The 21314-nt window shown below is 38.2% G+C and overlaps 1 protein-coding gene across 3 annotated transcripts; it reads left to right on the plus strand.

The window, feature by feature from the left end:
* Positions 1-475: 475 nt before the first annotated feature.
* Positions 476-21274, plus strand: zgc:109889 (uncharacterized protein LOC553542 homolog). 3 transcript variants are annotated; one of them, XM_043245494.1, is made up of 10 exons: positions 476-728; positions 10975-11119; positions 11347-11481; positions 14167-14320; positions 14884-15001; positions 15383-15466; positions 15856-16034; positions 16890-17171; positions 18221-18609; positions 19209-21274. In XM_043245494.1, the coding sequence occupies exons 2-10, from the start codon at positions 10987-10989 to the stop codon at positions 19364-19366; spliced, it is 1632 nt and encodes a 543-aa protein (XP_043101429.1). In that variant the 5' UTR covers positions 476-728; positions 10975-10986; the 3' UTR covers positions 19367-21274. The 3 variants fall into 3 exon arrangements, with proteins under 3 accessions (XP_043101429.1, XP_043101428.1, XP_043101430.1); XM_043245493.1 differs by having other exon boundaries at positions 10978-11119; XM_043245495.1 differs by lacking the exon at positions 15383-15466 and having other exon boundaries at positions 477-728; positions 10978-11119.
* Positions 21275-21314: the final 40 nt, after the last annotated feature.

Genomic DNA, 21314 nt, shown 5'->3' on the forward strand with positions numbered 1-21314 from the left:
TGGTATAAGGTGCCTATACCAACTAAGTAACATGCTTTTATTTAGGACTTTTACATTACTGTTTAAAAAGTGCATTTTTACATAAAGTGAACAAAGTGCATTTTATGTGTTTTAGGTAGGTCTATCACCATCCAGGATGCTGCCATCTACTGATGAAATACGAATGCACAGAATAGGACGCAAATCATGCATAATATCAAGTCTAATCTTCAAAACGTGAATTTAGACAATCTATTACTAGCATTTGCGCAGTATGGAAATTTCGGTTTAGAAAAGCTCAGACATTTGTCTTTACTTCGCGTTTTTAATGTGTACATTTGCTTGCTAGTACACTGGTATTTATCTGAAGACAGCGCTTTCTGAAACTACCCGCTACAACCTCACTGGACCGTCTTCACTGACTTTCTCTTGGAGATTTCAGAGGTAAAGCGTTCTGCTCCAGTCTGTGCTTATTTTGGTGGGAGGTGGTCAAGGCCTCGGTCTGCGCACGCGCGCAGGGCAGCGTTTGTCGCGCTCCGGCAGAAGACTCGACGCTGTCAAGGAAACGCGCACGCTGTGCGCATCGTTCAGAGATTTACAAACAACTGAACCTGCATCGCGCACCGTTATCCACATCGGTCGTTGCAGAAAATAGCAGTTAAGCGATGCGTGCGATGTAACGATACAGAGGGAGGGCAAAATACGGACCGAAATCGTAGAGACGCCGCGCCAGCGCTTGATAAATACAGGTAAACGGGCTTTTAATCGGGTTTGCATCTCTTGTGGGCTTGGACAAAGCTGAGCTGCTAACGCTAACGTCGCGCGCAAGTGCTGTGTTTTGATCACATGAAAAGGCTGTGGTGTGCTGTGTGTGTTATGGCTGTGACGAGGATTAATGTTGTATCGTGGAAATACGGGGTGTGCGTTATGTCGTTTGTGGTACAAACAAATAAAATGTCGAGTCGGTTAAGGCTGCTAACTTTATTAGGAACTGCGACATAATACGTGCGTGTTTTTATGTTTACATAATTTATCGTTCGTCGATTCAGTATGCCTGAAGGGCTTGTTGTCTCCACAGTTCCATGTGGCTGATCATATGTGAATATTTAACCATAATCGGTCGTAATGTTTTGTTGTTGTTTTGAAAGCCTTTCTACCTTTTCAAATATGTATCCGCTCGGTTTTGAGGTTTCTATTACGCGCCTGTGAGTAAATGTACATCTTGGACTCTGAGCTATTTAACAACATTTGTATTAACTACACGTCAAGTGCATTTCATATGAACCTCGATGTTTGACTGGCATCGCTTCTACATGACAAGTATAAATAATTACATTAACTGCTAGTTACATTTTAATGCTGTTTTATAACCATCACATAGGCATATCCAGGGCCTAAAACAATGCCTGTGACACCAGAGGGCTAAGGTCAAGATGATCGTGTTAGCCAGAGTGTTGCATGGCCAGTGTGCTTACCAACCTCACATTTGTTTATGATGCTCTCAGCGTTTTGTAGCACCTGACCGCAAGCCCAAATGGATCTCTGTGTCAGTTCCGTACTGTATTTAATGAACGTTGTTCATATTTAAGTCCTTAACATAAGTGAAGTCTCTTGTATCTTCCTTTTATATTTTTCAAAATATAAAACCACTAAAAAGGTTGTTCTCTGCAAGCCTTTTTCATTTTCTAAATGCCTGCTTTTTTATATATATATATATTTTCTGTTCAAAGCAAATGACGCTTTTAATCTAAACTGTCTTATTATTCATTGCTGGTGTTGTTTAAATGCGCTTACAACTGGAAAGGTGTCTTTTAATTTGTAGATAGGGGATAAACTAATGTTCTCACAGAATTATACAGTTATTAGTTAAGTGCTAGTAAGACCAGTTCGTTTATTTGTGAGTGATGCAGAGAAATCGAGTGGTATGGTGTAATGACGTTCTTGCACAGGTCTTAGGGTGAGTAAACGATGACAGAAGTTATCAAATGGCCTTAAACGTCCACAATTAGTTTAATTTATAGTGTTAAGTATACTGTTGTTGTGTCATGTTGTTACCTAGCGGTGTGTTGAATGCCATGCTGCGCCACATTGTCTAGTTTTGAGCACACTTTACTAACGAGTTTTCCAGAGCTGTATCAGTGTTTGTGTGTTTTCAGAGCTGGTGCCCCTCACTGTCCGGTCCTGTGTTAGCTGGTTAGGCAACACTCAGGCAATAGCAGTGCATTTGTATGTTTTTCTCCTGAAAGGTAAGAGTATCTAGGAGCAGGGTTTTCCCTGACATTATTTTGGGCCCGCCCCCCCCACCATTTCTTCAATTTCTTTAATTGTAACATTAAATCCCATTTAATTTCCCTCAAAAATTTAATTCTAATTAGTTATAGTTAGTTTAATAATTTGCATTATTAATAGAATAAATTAAAAGAATGTTTTGTGCATTAAAATTGTAAATACCCAACACAGAATTTCTCAGGGGGGAAAAAAAATTGTAGGGCTTTTGTTAAGATAAATTAAACTTGTTTAAAAAATTAATGTAATCATTAACGCCCAAAGCTGAAAACCTAGGGGAAACTATGAGGAGTCTCAGTAGAAGTCAGAGATTTCTGTTCCAGCCAACGTTTTCTTTTTGAAAGTCAGTTTAGCATATTATCTGTCGTCATACGGTGGTCTACCTCTCCCCTCTGTTGTGTTTGTGAGCAGATGAAAAGCAATGGCTGTGTAAAAGTGCTGTTTGATGCTATTTTGCCTTTGCCTTTTGTTACCCGCCACCAAAAAAAAGAAAATGCAAGCATGGCCTGTCTATTGAGCCCATCAAAAAGGTCTTTCCAGTACACAGTACATGTCAGTTTATGAGACAACTGCATCAAACAAGTGTCTCTTTCATTTTTAGTTATTTTTTTTATTAATTCGTCGACAGCTGTAGGTGCTTTGAGTCTGATTCTGTGAACACTTAGCCTGTTTTACCAGCATGCTTACTCAGCAATATCGGGCAGCAGTGGAGCACGATCGATGATGTGTTGTTGTTGCAGTTACTTTACATGGATGTCACAATGGTCGCCATCGATGTTGTAAATCAATCCAGTGCTGTACCATGTCATCAGTCTCAGCCCAGTGTGTCAGGATGGTGCCAGGAACCTTGAGAGTTCATAGAGTTCATATGAAATTTGTTTAACGGGTTCTCTGTCAGATTTTATGATCAAAATCATGGTTTCAGAACAGCACAGAAGTGGTGCTTCTATGTCCGTGGATTTTCTTTTTTAAATATAAACCCAGTACAAATTAGTTATCCTTTAGTTTAAGACTAGGAAACTGTTAGCCAGCATGGTAAGTTTGTTTAAACGAAACTACTGTTAGCACACAGTAGCTCTGCTGAAACACTTCATCTGTGCATTTATGCATCTGATTGCATGGGTCTTCCTCTCTTTTATGCAGTTTTTGTTCAATGAACTTCGGTCTAATTATACAGGATGCCTGGGACTTGAAAATGTTTAGTTTTGCAGATCTCTAAATCCGATCTTTTCTCCTATATTGTGACGGACATCTGAATAAAACGGATTATCAAAGAAAATATACATGTATTTTCTTCTATTTGTTGATTGCTACTAAATGATTGGAGAAGTCCGGCATGCATAGAGTGAAATGCCAAAGAAAAGTATGTCATATCACCTGAAGATGGAGTTTTGATACTGTAATCAAAGATTGCAAGCTCGAGAAAAAAAAAAAAATGAAATGGGGAAAAAATGAGGTAATCATTCATTTAGGTCTTCTCTGGGCTGAAGGTTTCATCTCCATTTAGCCCACAACCATATTTCACTCTCTAGTTACTCTGTCTCTCCAAACACCCCAGTTTTTTCCCCTGTTAGCCTGTCCCATTTACACAGATGAAGGACCCATCTATATCCTAAAAAAACGAATGGAATTCCAGATACAATGCAGGTCTCAGATCAGAGCGGCCCTCAAAGCATTCGCTCCAGGGAGTGACCCCCTTTGCTTCAGGCCTTATCCAGCCAGGGGGTTCGTGCACTGGGGCATGGGGACTCCAGGTCACATGTCCGCCCGGCTGATTTGTCCCAATTGTGCTGAATGCAGCACATTTAATTGTGTGTGACGGAGTGAGAAGAGTTCATGGGAGAGAGACAGAAAGAGTGTTACTAACCCTGCATGGAGCCCATTCCAGTTTAACAACTGTGCTCTCATTAAATGCTAAACCTTGGGCTTTTCTTAAACCAGAGGAACTCGTATCTAACAAATTTGATCACGTCACGTTAAAGCCGTATCATTCATAGCAAGACAGAATCTTTTTGGTTTGCAGAAGGCAAATCTGATGCATTTAAAATCAGATCTGCAAGAGCTGGTCCACATGATGATGAAACTTTGATTAATTGACATTTAGTATAACGAGATCTTTAGTCTGTTTAAACTCAATTAATGATGAAATGAGTGAAATTAAGCTGAAACAACAATAACATAATATTTACTCAGCCATTCTTCTCCCTAGAGTTATGTCTTCTGCAAATACATTTTTAAGTACTCTCAAAAATGGATACGCAAGACATAACTCAAGGAAAGAAAAATTTGAAAAAAGTATTCTCGTAGCATTGCAAAACTGAAGTTTGGCCTCCGATGTCACATGTATTCTTTTACCGATGTATTTACTACTTTTTTGGAGCTGGGACCATTTCAGCTCTCCGATTTCATCAAAAATATCTTCGTTTTTATTCTGTAGATGAACAAAAATCTTACGAGATTGGAACGATATTTCCATTTTGGGGTGAACAAACCCGTTAAGAAACGGTTAAACTAAATGAAAATGAGAAAAGTTTAGTAGCATTAGAAACTGGAAATAAATAAAAAAGTAAAATATAAAAAATATGTAAATATAGAGATATTAAGTAAAACTGAAAATATAATAACAAACATAATGCTGAAACTATAATGGTACATAAATAACTAAAGCAGCACTGGTCTGGAGTCATTGCCCTTGAGAGGGTTAATGTAGTGTTCGCTCCGTCTAGCTGTTTGTCTGACTATCTTGTCTATCGAAGTGTTTGGCTTCTGCTCTTCCTTCTTTTTTGATCAAGCAACAATCAGGGGGCATGAAAGGAAACCATGGCAACACTTCCTCTCAGTCTGCACTAATGACACACTTGTTCTGTATTCTGAACAGCTCTGAATGTGTGATATAAGAGGAGAGAATATAATCATAATTCATTCTGTTTAGTTTGTTTGTTAGGTCGCTTTGCTTGGGGGGGTTGATCAGCACGACTCTCTGAGAACCTGAGCGTTGATCCTGACATTAAAGAGGTGAAGGGGGCAGAGAGGGATCCGGGCTCTGGAATCTGAGCAGCACAAACAAATGTCTTCTCATCAGATTAACCTGCGACTGCATCTCTGCTGTTAGTGCAGCTCTTGACTTGACATTTAAATCATGATTTCCTTCGGTAAACTGTTGCTAGGAAGAGAAAGGAGGTGAGTGGTGGTTGAGGATATTTGTCAGTTTTGTATGTATGTTTACAAATATACAGCGATATGAAGTAATGATTGTGTACAGCATGTTTCTCAAACATGTAATATTTGAATCAAAATTTGAAGATGTAATAACGTCTGTATGTGTTTAGGGAAATAACAGTAGGTATAGTCATTGTTGTCCTTCATATACATTTTATGCATTATTGCTCCTATTTTGTGGTCAAGACATTTATTTGAAAGATTGTAGTTTTATTCAGCAAGCATGTATTGAATTAATCCAAAGTGACAGTGAAGGCATTTATGTCACAAACACATTCTGTTTTGAATGAATGCTGTTTCTATTCATCCAAACACACAGAAAATCGCAGTTTCCACAAAAAATTTTTCAACATTATTAATAATATTAGGAAATATTTCTTGAGCACCAAATCAGCATATTAGTTTCTAATGGATCACATGACACAGGTCTGGAGTAATGGCTGCTGAAAATGTGACTTTACCATCACAGGAATAAATTACATTTTAAACTACATTGCAATAGAACTCGTGTTCTATTACTCGTGTGGTCGCATTCCGGAGCCTTGTCCTAATATTGTTTTGGAATGGTTTATAGGCATGCACGGTGAAAAAACAAATTTTTTCAAAATGTGCGTTTAATATCACCTCATTTTCTACTGACTCTTAAACAATTCGTTCAAAGCAGTTTTAAGATTCAGTCTCTTTAAACCCCTCCTTTCCGTGAGCCTACTCTGCTCTGATTGGTCAAATGACCCAGTCTGTTGTGATTGGTCTACCTTGATTATATAAGCATTTGTGCTTTTAAATTAATCGCATTTAATTGCATCCAGTTTTTTTTACCTAATATATGTGTGTGTATACTGTGTATATTTATCATGTATAAATAAATGCAAACGCATGCATTTATATTTTTAAGAAAAATGTTTGTATATTTATATTTTATGTAATATATTTATATTTAATGTAAAATATAAGAATGGGAAAATGTAAATGTATAAATGTAAACATTTTTCAAAATATATGCTGTATGTGTGTATATTAATATATACATAATAAATATACATAGTACATATAAATAAATGATGTAAACAAAAACTTTTATTTTGAATAAAGCATCTATTATTGATCATACTTACTGGTCCAAATAAAATGAGTCATCTTTCAGGATATAACATTTTGTGTGTCCCATGCTGAACTTCCTGATATTAGAGAAGCAGTCGTTGGTACAATTAAGTGTTAAAAATTAATTATCCTTGATGTATAGCCATCACAGGTTTCAAATTAATAACGACTCTCTTTACACTGTAGCAAGTCAATTCTTTATATTGGGAGACAATAACTTTATTTATAAATAATAGGGGCAGTTTAAACATGATTAAATGTTTTAAAATGTTTTTCTTAAATTTTCTGGTAATCAAATTAAAGCATAAAACATGAATTTAATTTATCCTAATTGAATGAAAATTTTATCTTTTTTTTTTTTTTTTTAAGATTTTTTTTTTAACCAGCTTTTAAGAATCATTATCTAATGAATATCATATAAAAATACAAATTAAATAAAATATTTATATATTGCCCAACCGTCATGTTACTTTTTGACCAGTTAAATTCAGCCTTCTTGTAACTTGTGTAGACTTTTTATCAACTGGATTAATTGAATTGGATCAAAAGCTATTGAGAAAATGAACGGTGTTCATGGTTAATGATATAGTGTGTGATATTTTGGAAGCAGACCGCAGGCACTTGGTTCACAGTGGGAGATGAGTGTTTGATAGCGTTCCATTGACTTTTAAACACATGCCTGTAGAGAGGGAGAGTCGGGCCTTTAACTCCATTATTATAAATGCTGTCTGTTTCACACAGAGCAGATGCTTTTGCACACATACGACAATAATAAATGACACTGTCTCGCATTAAAAACAACCCTTAGACCTATCTACAAAACTGGGTAGTTTTGACGTGCAGTGTCATGCAAACAGAAAGCACACACTCACAGACCCCTGCTGCTGTACAATGCTTGCTCCTAATCAGATGCCATGGATGAGTGTTTATTGTTGGTTAATGAGGTGGACCTCATACGCTTTTCCCTCTTGATATTCAGTTCACATATTATTGCTTTACATTACCCCACACACGTTACAGAATCTCATGAATGCATGAGATGGGGTCTGTGGCCCCCCTCCTGCTATCAGAGAGAGATTGGGACATTCAGATTTGTTCAGGAAGTCATTAACCAAAAAGGTGTTTTATCAGAGGGAGGGGTCCATGAGAGTCAGTGCGGCTTTGCTGCATTGTTGACATCGTGTTGAGATATATAGCGGGGGATTCTCTCTGCACCATTTTTCACTTCTCTCGCTTATTCTCTCACTCTCTCTAAATCCTTTCTCAGAAGCCGTTTCAGTGTTGTTTCCATGGCAACAACACCAAGGCCCCTCCTGGCAAGGTGGCACACTTTTGGCTCTCTCTGTCTGTCTCTCTCTCTCTCTCCCTTTCATTCACTGCTTTTTCTCTGTGTGTTTCCCATAATTCTAACCATCACTTTTTTTGCGATGGTGAAAAATTGTGCTTTGGCAATTTTCTGAAGTTAAAAAAAAACTCTAAATAGCATGAAAAGAGACAAAATAATTATTTTTGAGTAGGTTATTTTAAGTATGGGGATTTTTTTTTTTTTGTATAGAGACCAGCTATCGCTATTAGGCTAACTAGTTACTTAGCATGTCTGCTAATAACATATTAGCTGTTTATTAGTGCTTATAAAGCACATATTCTGCATGACTATATTCTATATACCTAATCCTACCCAATACCTAAACTAACAACTACCTCACTAACAATACATGTTAGTATCTTTTGCCTACGTCTCAAATCTCAGATGTACCTGCCTGAACAGCATATTTGAGAATCCTAGAGATGTCCTGAGTCAGCAGCAAACAAAACCGTCTAGGTAGGTAGCATTCCCAGCTCTAGCAACGCCAAGGTCATGAGTTTGATTCTCAGGGACATTTTGATAAAATGCATATCACGAATTCTCTGAATGTCACTTTGGAAAAAAAAGTGTCTGTCGAATGCATGAATGCAAATGTGGGCAGGCAGTTCACAGGGTTTTGAGAGAGTCCTTTCATTCCCTCAAAAAAACACAGACAGATACACTCTCCCTCTCCCTCTCCCCATTAACCCGTCCTTTTATTACTTACACTTCACACAGTCCAGCCGAGCGCTCGAGGGAGTGAGGATTACAGCCCTGTGCCTCTACAGTCTCACTCAGCTATGCTGCTTTATTCATGAGCAGACCGAGAGATTCAGAGAAGACAGATTTAAAAAGAGTGCCAACGTTTTAGTGCAAAGTGATCTGTTATTGAACTGCCGTGTAATTGTTATGATGGTGTGTATGCCAGCACTTGATGAAAAGCTAGGAGAATGTCCCATAATATTCATATTTTAAAAACATTTACTGATATTTAAAATATGCAGTGTCTGGTCTATTGCATTTTATTACCACAATAAAAGAGTCCCACGCAGTAAAAAAATGCTAATAATAAAAGAATTGGGGAGAAAGTAGTTTTAAAGTGTCCCTGTGCAGAAAAGATTCACATGATGTTTTTCATTAAACTGGACGCCGTGTCTGCCTCACATTTTGAGAGCAGAATTAAATGAAACAATTCATAAGCTTTTCAATATGTTTGCGAAAACCATGATTTGACTTTTGACCTTTTTTTGGATTATTCGGTGAACTGAACATACAAAATATAAATCTAACATTTAAAATGTCTTTAATGTCGCTTGTGATCAGTCGGTTCTAGCTGTATAAAAGTATTCATCTCTTTAAAAAAATAAATAAATGCTCCCCCCAAACTTTCGAATAGTCATACCATTTAATAGGTTTGTTAACCTTTACCGTCTGGTTTTCCAATCACTTTCAAGCCAAAATAATAACTGGACGCACAAAGAAAGCAGGGGAACACACACACGTCTGCTGTCCCGCCGGGCTATAACAGTGCTCTTTTCATGTCTCATTAGTAGCATACTCATCCGCTTTAGTTGCCAGGCGATGTTGTCTGTGTGCCCAGGTCACTGAACCATTGCGCCTGCATCAGTGTGTGTGATGCCAGTGACTGTCTTTATTAGTGCTTGTCTGGGGTCATTGGTGGTCTGTAAACAGGTCCTTTTTCAGTAACAAGGGCCCACTTATGTCAGACGTCTGTATTAAATACAGGCAAATGATTATTTGCACAAAATGCTGAAGGCATGCTGGCTCAACTGAAAAGATCCTATTACATTGTTTTGATTTTATAGTACTGACTTCAAATTTCATACCAACTATTTATTTTTTACCTTTTAGATTTCATTTTTATACTTCGTAAACAAAGACTAAACAAGGACGCGACAGTGAGGATGTCCGAGGGCTGTGTGGCAGAGTTTTGGGTCAGTTGATTACCCGGTCACTCGCTCTGTCTGACCAGTGCTGCTTGGACACTGAATCGGATGCGTTGCAAACCTAAATGTTTGTTTTATGTGACATATTAAACATTGTTATCTAGATGATCAACAAGATTTTTTGTTAGATTACATTTTTAAATATTGCGAGCATCAAACTAATCACGTTTTGCAATGTATGGCAGTGTTTTTATTTGTTGTTTCAGTGTGTGTATAAGCTTTTATTGAGTTATAAATTTCTAGTATATTATAATTACTTTGTTAATTCTAACTATAACCAATTTTAAGTAAAAAATATAGTTTATGTTGTAAGTGCATCAATGAAATTGGGTTAGTTCACCCCAAAATGAAAATTCTATCATTAATTACTCGCCCTCATAAGACCTTTGTTCATCTTCAGAGCACAAATTAAGATATTCTTGGTGAAGTCGCAGAGCCATCTGACCCTCCATAGACGGCAACACAACTGAAATGTTCCCAGCTCCAGAAACATACAATAGGTAATACATAGGTAGAACAGTCCATGTTACATAAGCGACTCAACTACATATTTGCAATGCTATGAGAATACATTTTTATCATGAAAAAAAAATGGTGGAAGATGTAACTTAGGGAAGAACGGTTGAAGTTAAGCCACTGACATCACTTGGACTGTTATACTGATGTAATTACCAACATTATGTTTCGGGACCTGGGAACATTTTAGTTGTGTTGCTGTCTGTGGAAGGTCAGATAGCTCTCCGAGTTCATCAAAAGTGAACAAAGGTCTTAGGGGTTTGGAACGACATGAGGGTGAGTAATTAATGACAGAATTTTCATTTTGAGATAAACTAACTCTTTAATAAATATTAATAAAAAAAAAAAGAAAAGGAAAAACCCCAAAAATGTATAGTCAAATTTTCATTTGAAGTCAGTTCAAGAAAATTCTACTATACTTTTACAAACTATTAAATGTTTTTTCTCCTATCTGCGTTTGTGTGTGTTCTCCGTTTAAATGAATATTTCATTTCTAACTCTGGAAATGCATCTCCTCATTTGGTGTTTGAGTTGATTAAGTGTTTTAATGGGTCTTCTCAGCAGTAGTCAGTCATGCCGCTGGTGAAGAGGAGTATCGAGCCCAAGCACCTGTGTCGAGGAGCTCTGCCTGATGGAGTGCCCAGTGAACTGGAGTGTGTCACCAACAGCACCCTGGCAGCCATCATCAAACAACTGGGCAGCCTGAGTGAGTGACACCCTGCTTTTCTCTCTTTTTTGCAGTTGTATTGAATTGATTGTTCTTTATGTAATCTTTAAAATAAGTCACACTCAGAAAGTACCATTCTGTTCCACCAGCTTGACCAAGATATATTAATGAATCGCATTACTCTGCTAGTCCTCTAGTTTGTCCAACACCCAACTTAGCATGGAAATTCCATTGTCTTTTCACCACGCCGTTCTCTTGTCTTGCAGGTCGTCACGCAGAGGACATCTTTGGAGAGCTGTTTAATGAAGCCAACAGTTTCTATATGCGTATGAATAACCTGCAAGAGAGAGTGGACCTGCTGGCTATCAAAGTCACCCAGCTGGACTCCACGGTGGAAGAGGGTAACATCACGCGTTAAGCTTAATCTCTGCATCATCTCCAGATCTTATCAAGCTTTCAGCTGTAGCAGCTGGAGAGAAGCTGAGAGAGCGCGTTTGCCTTCGAGTGCTGTCCTCTATAATGGTCTTCTTTTAGCCTGTAGTTAGAGGGATGACCCAGCTTTCTCTGCCATGAAAGAGAGAGACATCAAACTGTATCACTTTACTCCTCCCTCTACTCCTCTCATCTCTTTCTTTTGTTCTTCTCTCTGCGGATTAGAAAAATCCAGTGCCTGGTGGCACCGTCGCTTGTCTCAATAAATGAAGCAGATAGCAGAGCACAGCACGTCTCTGATGTCAGGCTATGTGTTTGATGGACACGAGAAGAGATTTATATCTGTAAACACCCTGTCTGTGTGCACAATCAAGATTAGGGCCACGTTACATGATCTAATGATGTCCTCGTCTATTTAAAACATTCCGCCCAGCTGTGATCAATAACTGGAGAGCCGATAAAGAGGGTTTTATATGTTCCAGCTCCCCCGTGACCCCTCACTTAAGTAGAAGACACATCGTCGTTTCTTTTAAAGCGTTCCATTATCACCTGATTCACCGTGAGCGATGACCTCTCAACCACACCCGTGCCGATAGCAAAACCTGCTGGGAATGTGCAGCGTGTCGTTTCTGGGCCGTTTGTGTGTGTGTGTGCGCTTAACACTCTAATGTGTGTGTCTGTCTGACCTGGTGGTTATCTGGGGTTTATGTGTGCTGCATGTAGAATGCTGGGTTGGGAAGGAGGAAGGAGATGGGGAGTGGGAGGAGGAGGAGAAGGAGAATGTCTGAATATTGAGTGTGTGTGTGTGTGTGTGTGTGTGTGTGTGTGTGTGTGTGTGTGTTACCAGAAAGGGTGATGGGGTTTGCTGGCATTCATGGTTGTGTCTGATCCAAAAATGTCACCCCATCCCCCTCTTAACGTCCGTTCTAATTATTAATTTATAACCAGCCATCCAGACTTAAAACTGAGCTTCTTTTGCATTTGAACAGACTGCACAAGGACAAAAGAGATATTTAGAGAGGCAACTAAAAAGATAATAAAAAGTAATGGAGTAAGAAAACTGAAATGAAATAAAAATGAGGAATTAAAAAAAAAAATTACTAAAATGTTAACTTAAAATCTAAAACTTTATTAATGAAAAATATAATAGTATCTTGGTAATAAAATATTTTTTTGGATCAGTAAAGTTTTGATTACATATAAATCTGACTGGAATTTCTTGATGAATTAAAAAAAATACAAAATAACATTTAAATAGTGAAGACAGAGATTGGGTGTTTATATTGTTATGTTGTTGAGCACCGTCACAGCTGTTTTAGACCAGTTGTGTGTTGGTATTTGAAAAAGTGGGCAATTCTGTTACAACAGCATTGCACTGTGGCTCATAGTACATGTTTTGAAAAGCAGAACCACCTTGTTTTATAAGTTGTCCCAGGTTTGACCTCATATTCCCCATTCCTGCCATCAGATCAGCCAGTATTCTCAGTCTTGAATTATTAATGTTCAATAAAGCAGTACAGTGGCCCCTGAGGCGCAGCCGGTGCTTTAATATTGCGAGTGTTCTCCTGTGGCATACGTAATTATAGGGCGATTGAGGCGCTCCATCACTCTTTACATCAAAACAAGCCCCACCCCCTCAGTAACAGACAACCCCTACACTAATGTAAAAGAACATATCAAATAATTTAGCGTAGTCCACAGCTAGGACAAAAATGTTTCCACACACATATCAATGCATGACTGATGATACAAAAATCTAAACAGATCTTTTCCACTTTTGCACGACTTTCTATCAGTTAATTTTAATATTTTTAGTCATAGTTTTATCCTTTTGATGGAATTTATATTTAAATTAGTGCAGTCAAGCAATTTAATTACATACAAAAAAGTTATATTTACATAATGTGTGTATACTGTGTATATTTATTATGTATGTATAAATATAAATATATCAATATATATATATATATATTTGTTTATTAAATGTATTTGTATGTAATAAAAATATATATAAATGTAAATATTTTCTAAATATATACTGGATGTGTGAATATTTATATATACATAATAAATATACACAGTACACATATAATGTAAACAAACTTTTATTTTGGATGTGTTTGTCACGTGTCGTTTGACTGACTGTGGTGTCCCTGATTTTATAAGGATTTGAAATGAATCACTTTTTTAAGCGTCTCATGTTTTTGATTTGTGCAAGCAAAACATCCAAAGTCACTGCCAGACAGCTCAGTCTTATCGAAGGAAAAAAACAAACAAACGTGGGTTTGTGAGGCAGAGCTGCACATGCTCTAGGGCAGGCAAAGCAGTGATGTTGCTCTTAAATGCGCAGCTGATCTATCATATGTTTGTGCCATTCCTGATTAGGGTGAGAAGCAGAGCGTGTGAATAAGAGAATGACCATCTGCTGTCTCACGGACAGCTTCATCCTTTCTTTAACGAACACATAACAGACTTAAGCAGGGATTTCACACAGCTTTACTTTAAGGCCATTTAACACTTTATGCTGATCAAGGGACAGCCTCTATAAGTCAAAGCGTACCTTTAATCGCCATACCGTAAACGTTGAACTTTTGCAATCTCAATAATGAAATGATTGCATAAATCTGAACTCTTTCTCTGTTCCCCATCTTCAGTCTCTCTGCAAGATATCAACATGAGGAAGGCCTTCAAGAGCTCCACCATTCAGGACCAACAGGTGGTTTCCAGAAACTCCATCCCTAATCCTGTGCTGGAGCTCTACCACCGTGGAGACAAACCTCCCCCTCTTAATATTCTCAGCCCTTACAGGTGAGACCGTCATCACTTCACTCTCTGTGCATTATGAACTCATGTCAAATAACAGTCCACCATTTTTTATTGTGTAACAGTGTAACAGTAGCAAAGTTGCGTCCTATACTTTTCTTCTGTAGCATGACATCAACAGGTTTAACTTTTAATGTAATGATGTAGTGCTCCCAAATGATGTAGGGTTCAATTGCATTTCTTATTTTTGCCTTCTCTGGTTTGTGCATCACGGCTGTAGTGTGACAAAATGATAAATTATTGCTGCATATCAAGTGAATATTCTCACTTTGTATGCCCGGAAGCCCTATTCATTTCAGCAAGTTGGTTTGTTTGCTTGAAGAGTTACGGCTCAACACTGAGCAAATTCTTTTATAGCAACCTCATTTCTCACGGGATCATCCAAAAGGCAAGAGTCAGAAATCTCCTTCTCTTTGCCTCGTCTACCAAACACTACCGAACGGACGCTTTCGATCTGTGTGTGCTTTCCTCTCCAGGTCATTTTCTGCGTACTAGTCTACCAAAAATGTAAATATTATGCGTCCCTTTCTTTTTCTTTCTTTCTGTAGAGATGATAAGAAGGATGCGCTGAAGTTCTACACAGACCCCTCCTACTTCTTTAACCTCTGGAGGGAGAAAATGCTGCAAGCCACAGAGGACAAGAGAAAAGAAAAGAGGAGACAGAAGGTGTGTTTCTGCTGCATGAATATGTTTTGTGTGCACTTTGTGTTCCTGTTTCACACTGTCTGTTCTTTCCACAATCGCATACTGCTTTAAGGATGTCAAAGATGCCGGAAGGTGAAACTAAAATAAGTGTTGTTATACATGGTACATGGGTTAAGATTGACTTTTCAACAATACTAAAGGCATCAGACAACCTCCCTTTGCTTCCGTAGCACTACTGGGTCCCCTGTACACTGTTTCTCAGATTGATTTCCTCTCATCAAACCAGAAGCTTATGTGTTTATATGCAAAGAAGAGAGCAGAAGAAAACCCATCAGTGGATGTGTCTTTATGTGTGCATGAATGAGAGCTCTAACTCCCCCAGACTTTGCCCCTTCTCTCCAGACCAGCGGCTCATGCCAGACTCAAACAGACCAGACTAAGTCCCACTCCAGGCAGGCTCACCTCAGAAGCCCCCACCTATCCTCCGTAAGAGACCTGCATTTCTGTCAGTCCTTGTATTCATCCGTCAGTCCCTCACTTTGCTGACTCCAGTTTGTGCATTCACTTTCTTTCCCTACAGTCTCTTCACTAGCTTTTCGACTGAGTGTGTGTTTAATGCATTCCCTGAATTATGTAGAAAACTTTCTTCACAGCACTTTTCAGTGAAAGATGTGGACACTACAGTCTGTGTGTGTGCGACTTTGCTCTTTTAGCTTGACAGTCTAAAAATCTTTCACCAAATATGATTTGTGATGAAACCCTCGGCTTTCTGCAACACTAGACTTTCATTTTCTCACTCATTCTCTCTCTCTCTCTCTCTCTCTCTCTCTCTCTCTCTCTCTCTCTCTCTCTCTCTCTCTCTCTCTCTCTCTCAGGAGCAGCAGAAGCAGGTGGAGGACCCCAGTCGTGAGGTGAAAAAGGTTCGTAAGGCTCGGAATCGTAGGCAGGAGTGGAACGTAATGGCGTATGATAAGGAGTTCCGCCCAGATGCCCGCTTCACGCCTTCTCCGTACCACGGCATGTCCTCTGAGGGCTCACTTTCCCCAGACAACAGGTTGGTGGTGACTTTTTTTTTCAGTGGCGATACAAGTGGGTTGCAGTTTAGAATAGCTCACTACTGCCATCTGTTGTAACCTTGAGCTGCCAACACTTACGGTGTCATGCTATTGCAATCATTATATTTTTATTAGCTTAAACAATTAGATGACTGGGGTAGGTGATATATTGGCTAATTATTACCATTGTTCGTATTGTAATGACTTCAATGTGCTTTTTATTTGGTTAAAAATTTTCCTAATAGAAAATACATGGTTTTTCTTTGTCAAACATTTAAGCAAATAAAGCAGTTCATATCAGAGTCATGGGCTAAAAAACATATAAGCATAAGTTTAAAAATCGGTTAGTAAGTGTGATTTTTATTTGTTTTGTTTTCTTCACTGCATAAACACGTTTCCTGCTGTATATTAAAAATGTTAGATCTAGAGTTTTCGATATATCTTGAAAAGTAGTTTTTGGTGTGGAAATGAAAGGGAAAAATGTTTACATTAATTTTAATATTGGAATGAACAAACCGTGTTTTAGAATGTTTATTATTAGAATAATTTCTGAAGGATTATGTGACACTGAAGACTGGCTGCTGAACATTTAGCTTTCCCATCCAAAGAATAAATTACATTTTAAAATATCTTAGAAAATGGTTACTTTAAATTGTGTTTATTTTCCCTAGACTCTGATTTTCACAGACTTTTATCATCACTTTATCAAATACTGTCTTTTAATATTAATTCTGGTGACTATAGAAGACCACAGAGGGGCAAATTTTGGCAGTGAAAGCTCAAGAAGATATTTCATTTAATATTTCTCTTTTCATTTCATTTCTTTTCTTTTCGTTTTTTTCTGCTATCATCAGGTCGGTTGCCTCAGACATGGGTGAGCACTCTTACCCAGGCAGCCCCAGTCACCCGGCTCAGCAGATGGCCGTGACCAGCGCCTACTCGGCTGCCGATGGCAAAGAGCACCTCATGGCCCCCTCTCATGTCCAGACCCAGTCCCTGGACCGCGGGTATCGGCCGGCCGCTTCCTCTTCCGCTCCACCTGGGAGACAGACCATTGGCAGGGTTCAGACCCATGGACAAGCGGTCACAGACCCCGCTCTCAACGGGCCACGTCCCCTGCAGGCTAAAGACTACAGGTCTGTTATTCTTCCGCTTTTCTTAATTCAGTACGTCTCTATAATATAAAGGCTGTAAAGCAGGATTTTGTGATCAGCTAAATTATTTACATTACTTAAATACCCACTATAAAATTGAAATAAACATTCAAAGTAAATATAATGGATAATAAATTGATTGACTGAACGATTTTGTACGTAAGATTAGAATTTTTAAGATTTTAAATTTTTTTACGTGCTTTTAATTTTATTTTTGTGTATATTGTATTTTATTCAGTTTGTGTTTGCATATCATTTACTCTCATGAAGTCTCTTGCAGTTTCGCAATGAACCCCTAGGGGTTGCAAAGCCCTAGTCTAAATGCTCAGTTTTTTGTTGTGAGGACCCTCTTGGAATTGCTGTTTATCATTCATGTTTTTCTTCAGTCTAAATATCCTTAAAAACACATTTGATCATCTGTAAAAATTTAGGTAGCATAATTTCTATAGCCGAACAGGACAAAAGTCTCACTGACTTTACACAGTGAATCAGACTAGTTGTGTCAACTACAAATTAATTTTTAACAGTCTGTAGCTATCACATTTTATACCAGCTATCTGTTAACACACAAACTCACATAATTCTATATTATTTATATCCTATTATAGTATCTATTGATATTTTGAATTAGCTTTCTATATTTCTCTTCATTTTAATGTTTGTTTAAATATTAATAATTTTGTTACAGCTTTTTTTCAATTATTAATTAGCTTTTTTGTGTTATTTTATATATTTATGCTGTTTTGTTTTGGCAATTTAAGTACTTGAATTTGTTTGTCCTTTAGTTTTTTTTCTTCTAATTTGTCTTATTAATTCAGCTTTATTTCAACTAAAAAGAACCGTTTTTAATAGTTAAAATCTTTAGTCAACAATAAAAGTAACTCTTAGAGAGTAAATGTTGGTCATGTGCTGAAATTGAATTTAAAACGAAATTAAAAGTTGCCTCTTGCAGTGAGCTCTAGGCTTATATCTCATCTCCTGAGTGCATTTGATGTGTTTTGATTAAGTTCTTTTCTCTGTTTGTACCTCAGTGGTCAGCAGTCTCAGCACCGAGAGTATTTCGTACCTCCTGCTCCTCCTCCACCTCCTCCTCTCATTCCCTCTGCCCAGACTGCCTTTGACAGTCCCACTGGCCCTTCCTCTGCCCCGGCCAGCACCATGCCATCTCTTTCCCAGACTTACAACCCTTCTCCTCCGACCCCTGCCCTCCCTGCTTCCTACACCCCTTCCCCAACCCATCCTCCTCCCGCAGCCCCCCCTCCACCTCCACCCGGGCCACCCACACACCCCCACCCGCACCCTCACTCACACGCCATGCCCCCTGCCCCTGCGGAAGCTCCGGTTGTCCCGAGAAAGGGCCAGGTACCTCTCATCCCAATGAGCGATGCACGCAGCGACCTGCTGGCGGCCATCAGACGAGGTCAGAGGTCACGCATAAAGTGGGCTTTGGGTGTTTTGGTGTCAAATGGCGACTACAATGCATCATTCTAAAATGTTACAGTGTAAAAACATATTAATTGCATAGTATAATGCAACAATCAAAAGTTTGAGTCTTTTTATGAAATATAAGCTTTTATTCAGCAAGTTTGCATTAAATTAACCAAAATGACAGTAAGATTTTTATAATTAAAGATTAAAAAGATTTCAATTTGAAGTAAAATTTGTTCTTTTAAACTTTGTTTTATCAAAGAATGTTATAGAAATGTGTCATAATTGCACAAAAGTTTTCAACGTTCATAATAACACATTTTTCTTGAGCGTGTGATTTCTGAAGGGTCATGTGACACTGAAAACTGAAACAATGGCTGATGAAAATTCATGACTGGAATAAATGTTTAAAGTGTATTAAAATAAGAGATTTTAAATCACAATAATATTACATGATATTAAAATTTTGATCAAACAAATGTAACCTTCCTTTCTTATTAAAAGAATAGTCGTCCTTTTAATATTACATGAATGAATGTTCATACGGCTTTGCATCTCTGGTTCTCACTTTTTGTTTTTTTTTTGTCGTAGGGATCCAGCTGCGTAAGGTGCAAGAACAGCGGGAGCAGGAAGCAAAGAAGGAGCCTGTCGGAAATGACGTGGCCACTATATTATCCCGTCGCATAGCCGTGGAGTACAGCGAATCTGACGAAGACTCTGAGCTGGACGAAAACGAGTGGTCAGACTGAGACAGGAAAACAATAGAAGAATAAAAAAACACGAAGTAAGCGATAGAGCGTAGGTTTCAGAGAACAGAATTATCACAACTAATGTAGCATGCCGATGTCTGTCTGCACTAATACAACACAGCTCCTGTGTTTAAAAAAAAAAACAAAAAGAGAAAAAAAGGGCTGCGTATCTACAAAGTCTCAAAGAGACGTACCAGAAACTTTTGAATTTTAGATTGTACATCTTAAATTGAAGTATTGGCAGTGAAGTTTAATGAGAGTTTTGACTCCGTAGAACAGTGTCCGTTCGAGATCAGCTCCTCTGTGCAGCGGGCTCGAGTCCACTGCCTGACACCATTCATCACATACTCTGAATGTGGTGGTCCCACCATCTGTCCTCTCCCCTGCACTCTTTCTCTCTCGCTAACCTTAGAATATGACCTCATAATTACCAGAACAGCCAGCTGGATGATCATGCAACGTTCATTTTAGTCCTGCTCGCCCAGGACTACAACTTCAAGGACAGAGAATATAGAAGTAAATGTATTTAAAGCTAATATACTAAGCGTTTACGTAAAGACAGTAGTTTCAAGCCCGAAGAAACGGCTGCGTTTTAACCTCTTGAATGCATGTTGACCAAGTATCGAGCACATAGCAAAACAGCTGATATTACCATAGCAAGTCTAAAAAGCGATACTCTTGAGCTGTTTGCTCCGATAGAGCACAACCACACAATAGATGTTTAGTTCGATTTTTATTTGTTGATAAAGACATTCATGTTTGCATTCCAAATATCCCAACTAATTGAATAGCATGGACAGACGATCTGATTCGGAAAACTGTATCAAGGGTGTGTAAGATGTACTCAAATTCTGTCGGGAATATAACCCATTTTCTGTATCTAAACATGCTGAGAGGCTCGGTGGTGATGCTTTACGTATGTCATTGGTGATGCTGTTTCCCCAGATGTTACTAGTTTAAATGATTTAACCCATTTTGATGGATTACAATGATTTATCATTTGCTTTCTTGGCTTCAAGTAGACATCGACTTGTGGTGCGACTACAAAAGACAACCGGGCTCTTATTCATCTGTAGCCTCACAAAACACAACATTTTAATGTTTTGAGGTACAAGTGGTGCTGTGTTAGTAATTATGGATTGTATCTTTAATTGTGGAATCAGTTTCTTTATGTTGTTTTTTTTTTATTTATTTTTTTCCTCCTGGTCTCTTCAGGGATGGGGAAAAAAAAGTCCTAGTTTTCTGTGTCTTTTCAAATGGATACAGTGCGTGGCCATCGGTCTCCTAAAGGATCAAACTGTTGGCTTGTCAGTCATCTCGCTAGAACCACAGTAGATGTCGCTGCATTGTTACCAAGGCAACGAGCACAGCATAATTAAGCAGGCAACAATGAAGACAGCTGTGCTCTTACCTGTTTGACCTGGTAATGTGTGCCCATAAACATAAATATAAAATAACAATGTGCTTCGTAAGAACAGCTGGTTTGAAGTTTAGTTTTGATTGCTAGTATTTTAATTTTGAATCATCTTGCCCTCGGAGGCATTTGAAATGCTATATATGCTCATTTGTACAGAATAAGAGCACTTCAGTATTTCAGCCTTTATTTTCTATTTATTTGCTTAAATGTGTCTGTCACTCACTGCACAAATAGAGAGGCTTTAACTGTAACCTCTCCCAAGGTAACAGCTACGATGAGCTGTGTGTTTAGCCTGTGTTTTGTATGTAAAGAATGAAGTCCTTTGTGTTTTAAACAATGTGATGTATAGAACTTTGTTAAAATGGCAGAACTTTGATTTATATAGTTAAAAAAAAACAGTATGAAAATTAATGTATCAAAAAAACAAACAATATTACGTAGGCAAGTGCTGCATGCATGTATGGACTGCCATTAAAGTGCTTCTTAAAACATTTCTGAGTGTGGTTTGTGGCAAAATGTGGTATTTATATT

This window comes from Puntigrus tetrazona, chromosome 7 (assembly GCF_018831695.1).
Source record: "Puntigrus tetrazona isolate hp1 chromosome 7, ASM1883169v1, whole genome shotgun sequence".
In the NCBI taxonomy this organism is placed as follows: Eukaryota; Metazoa; Chordata; class Actinopteri; order Cypriniformes; family Cyprinidae; genus Puntigrus; species Puntigrus tetrazona.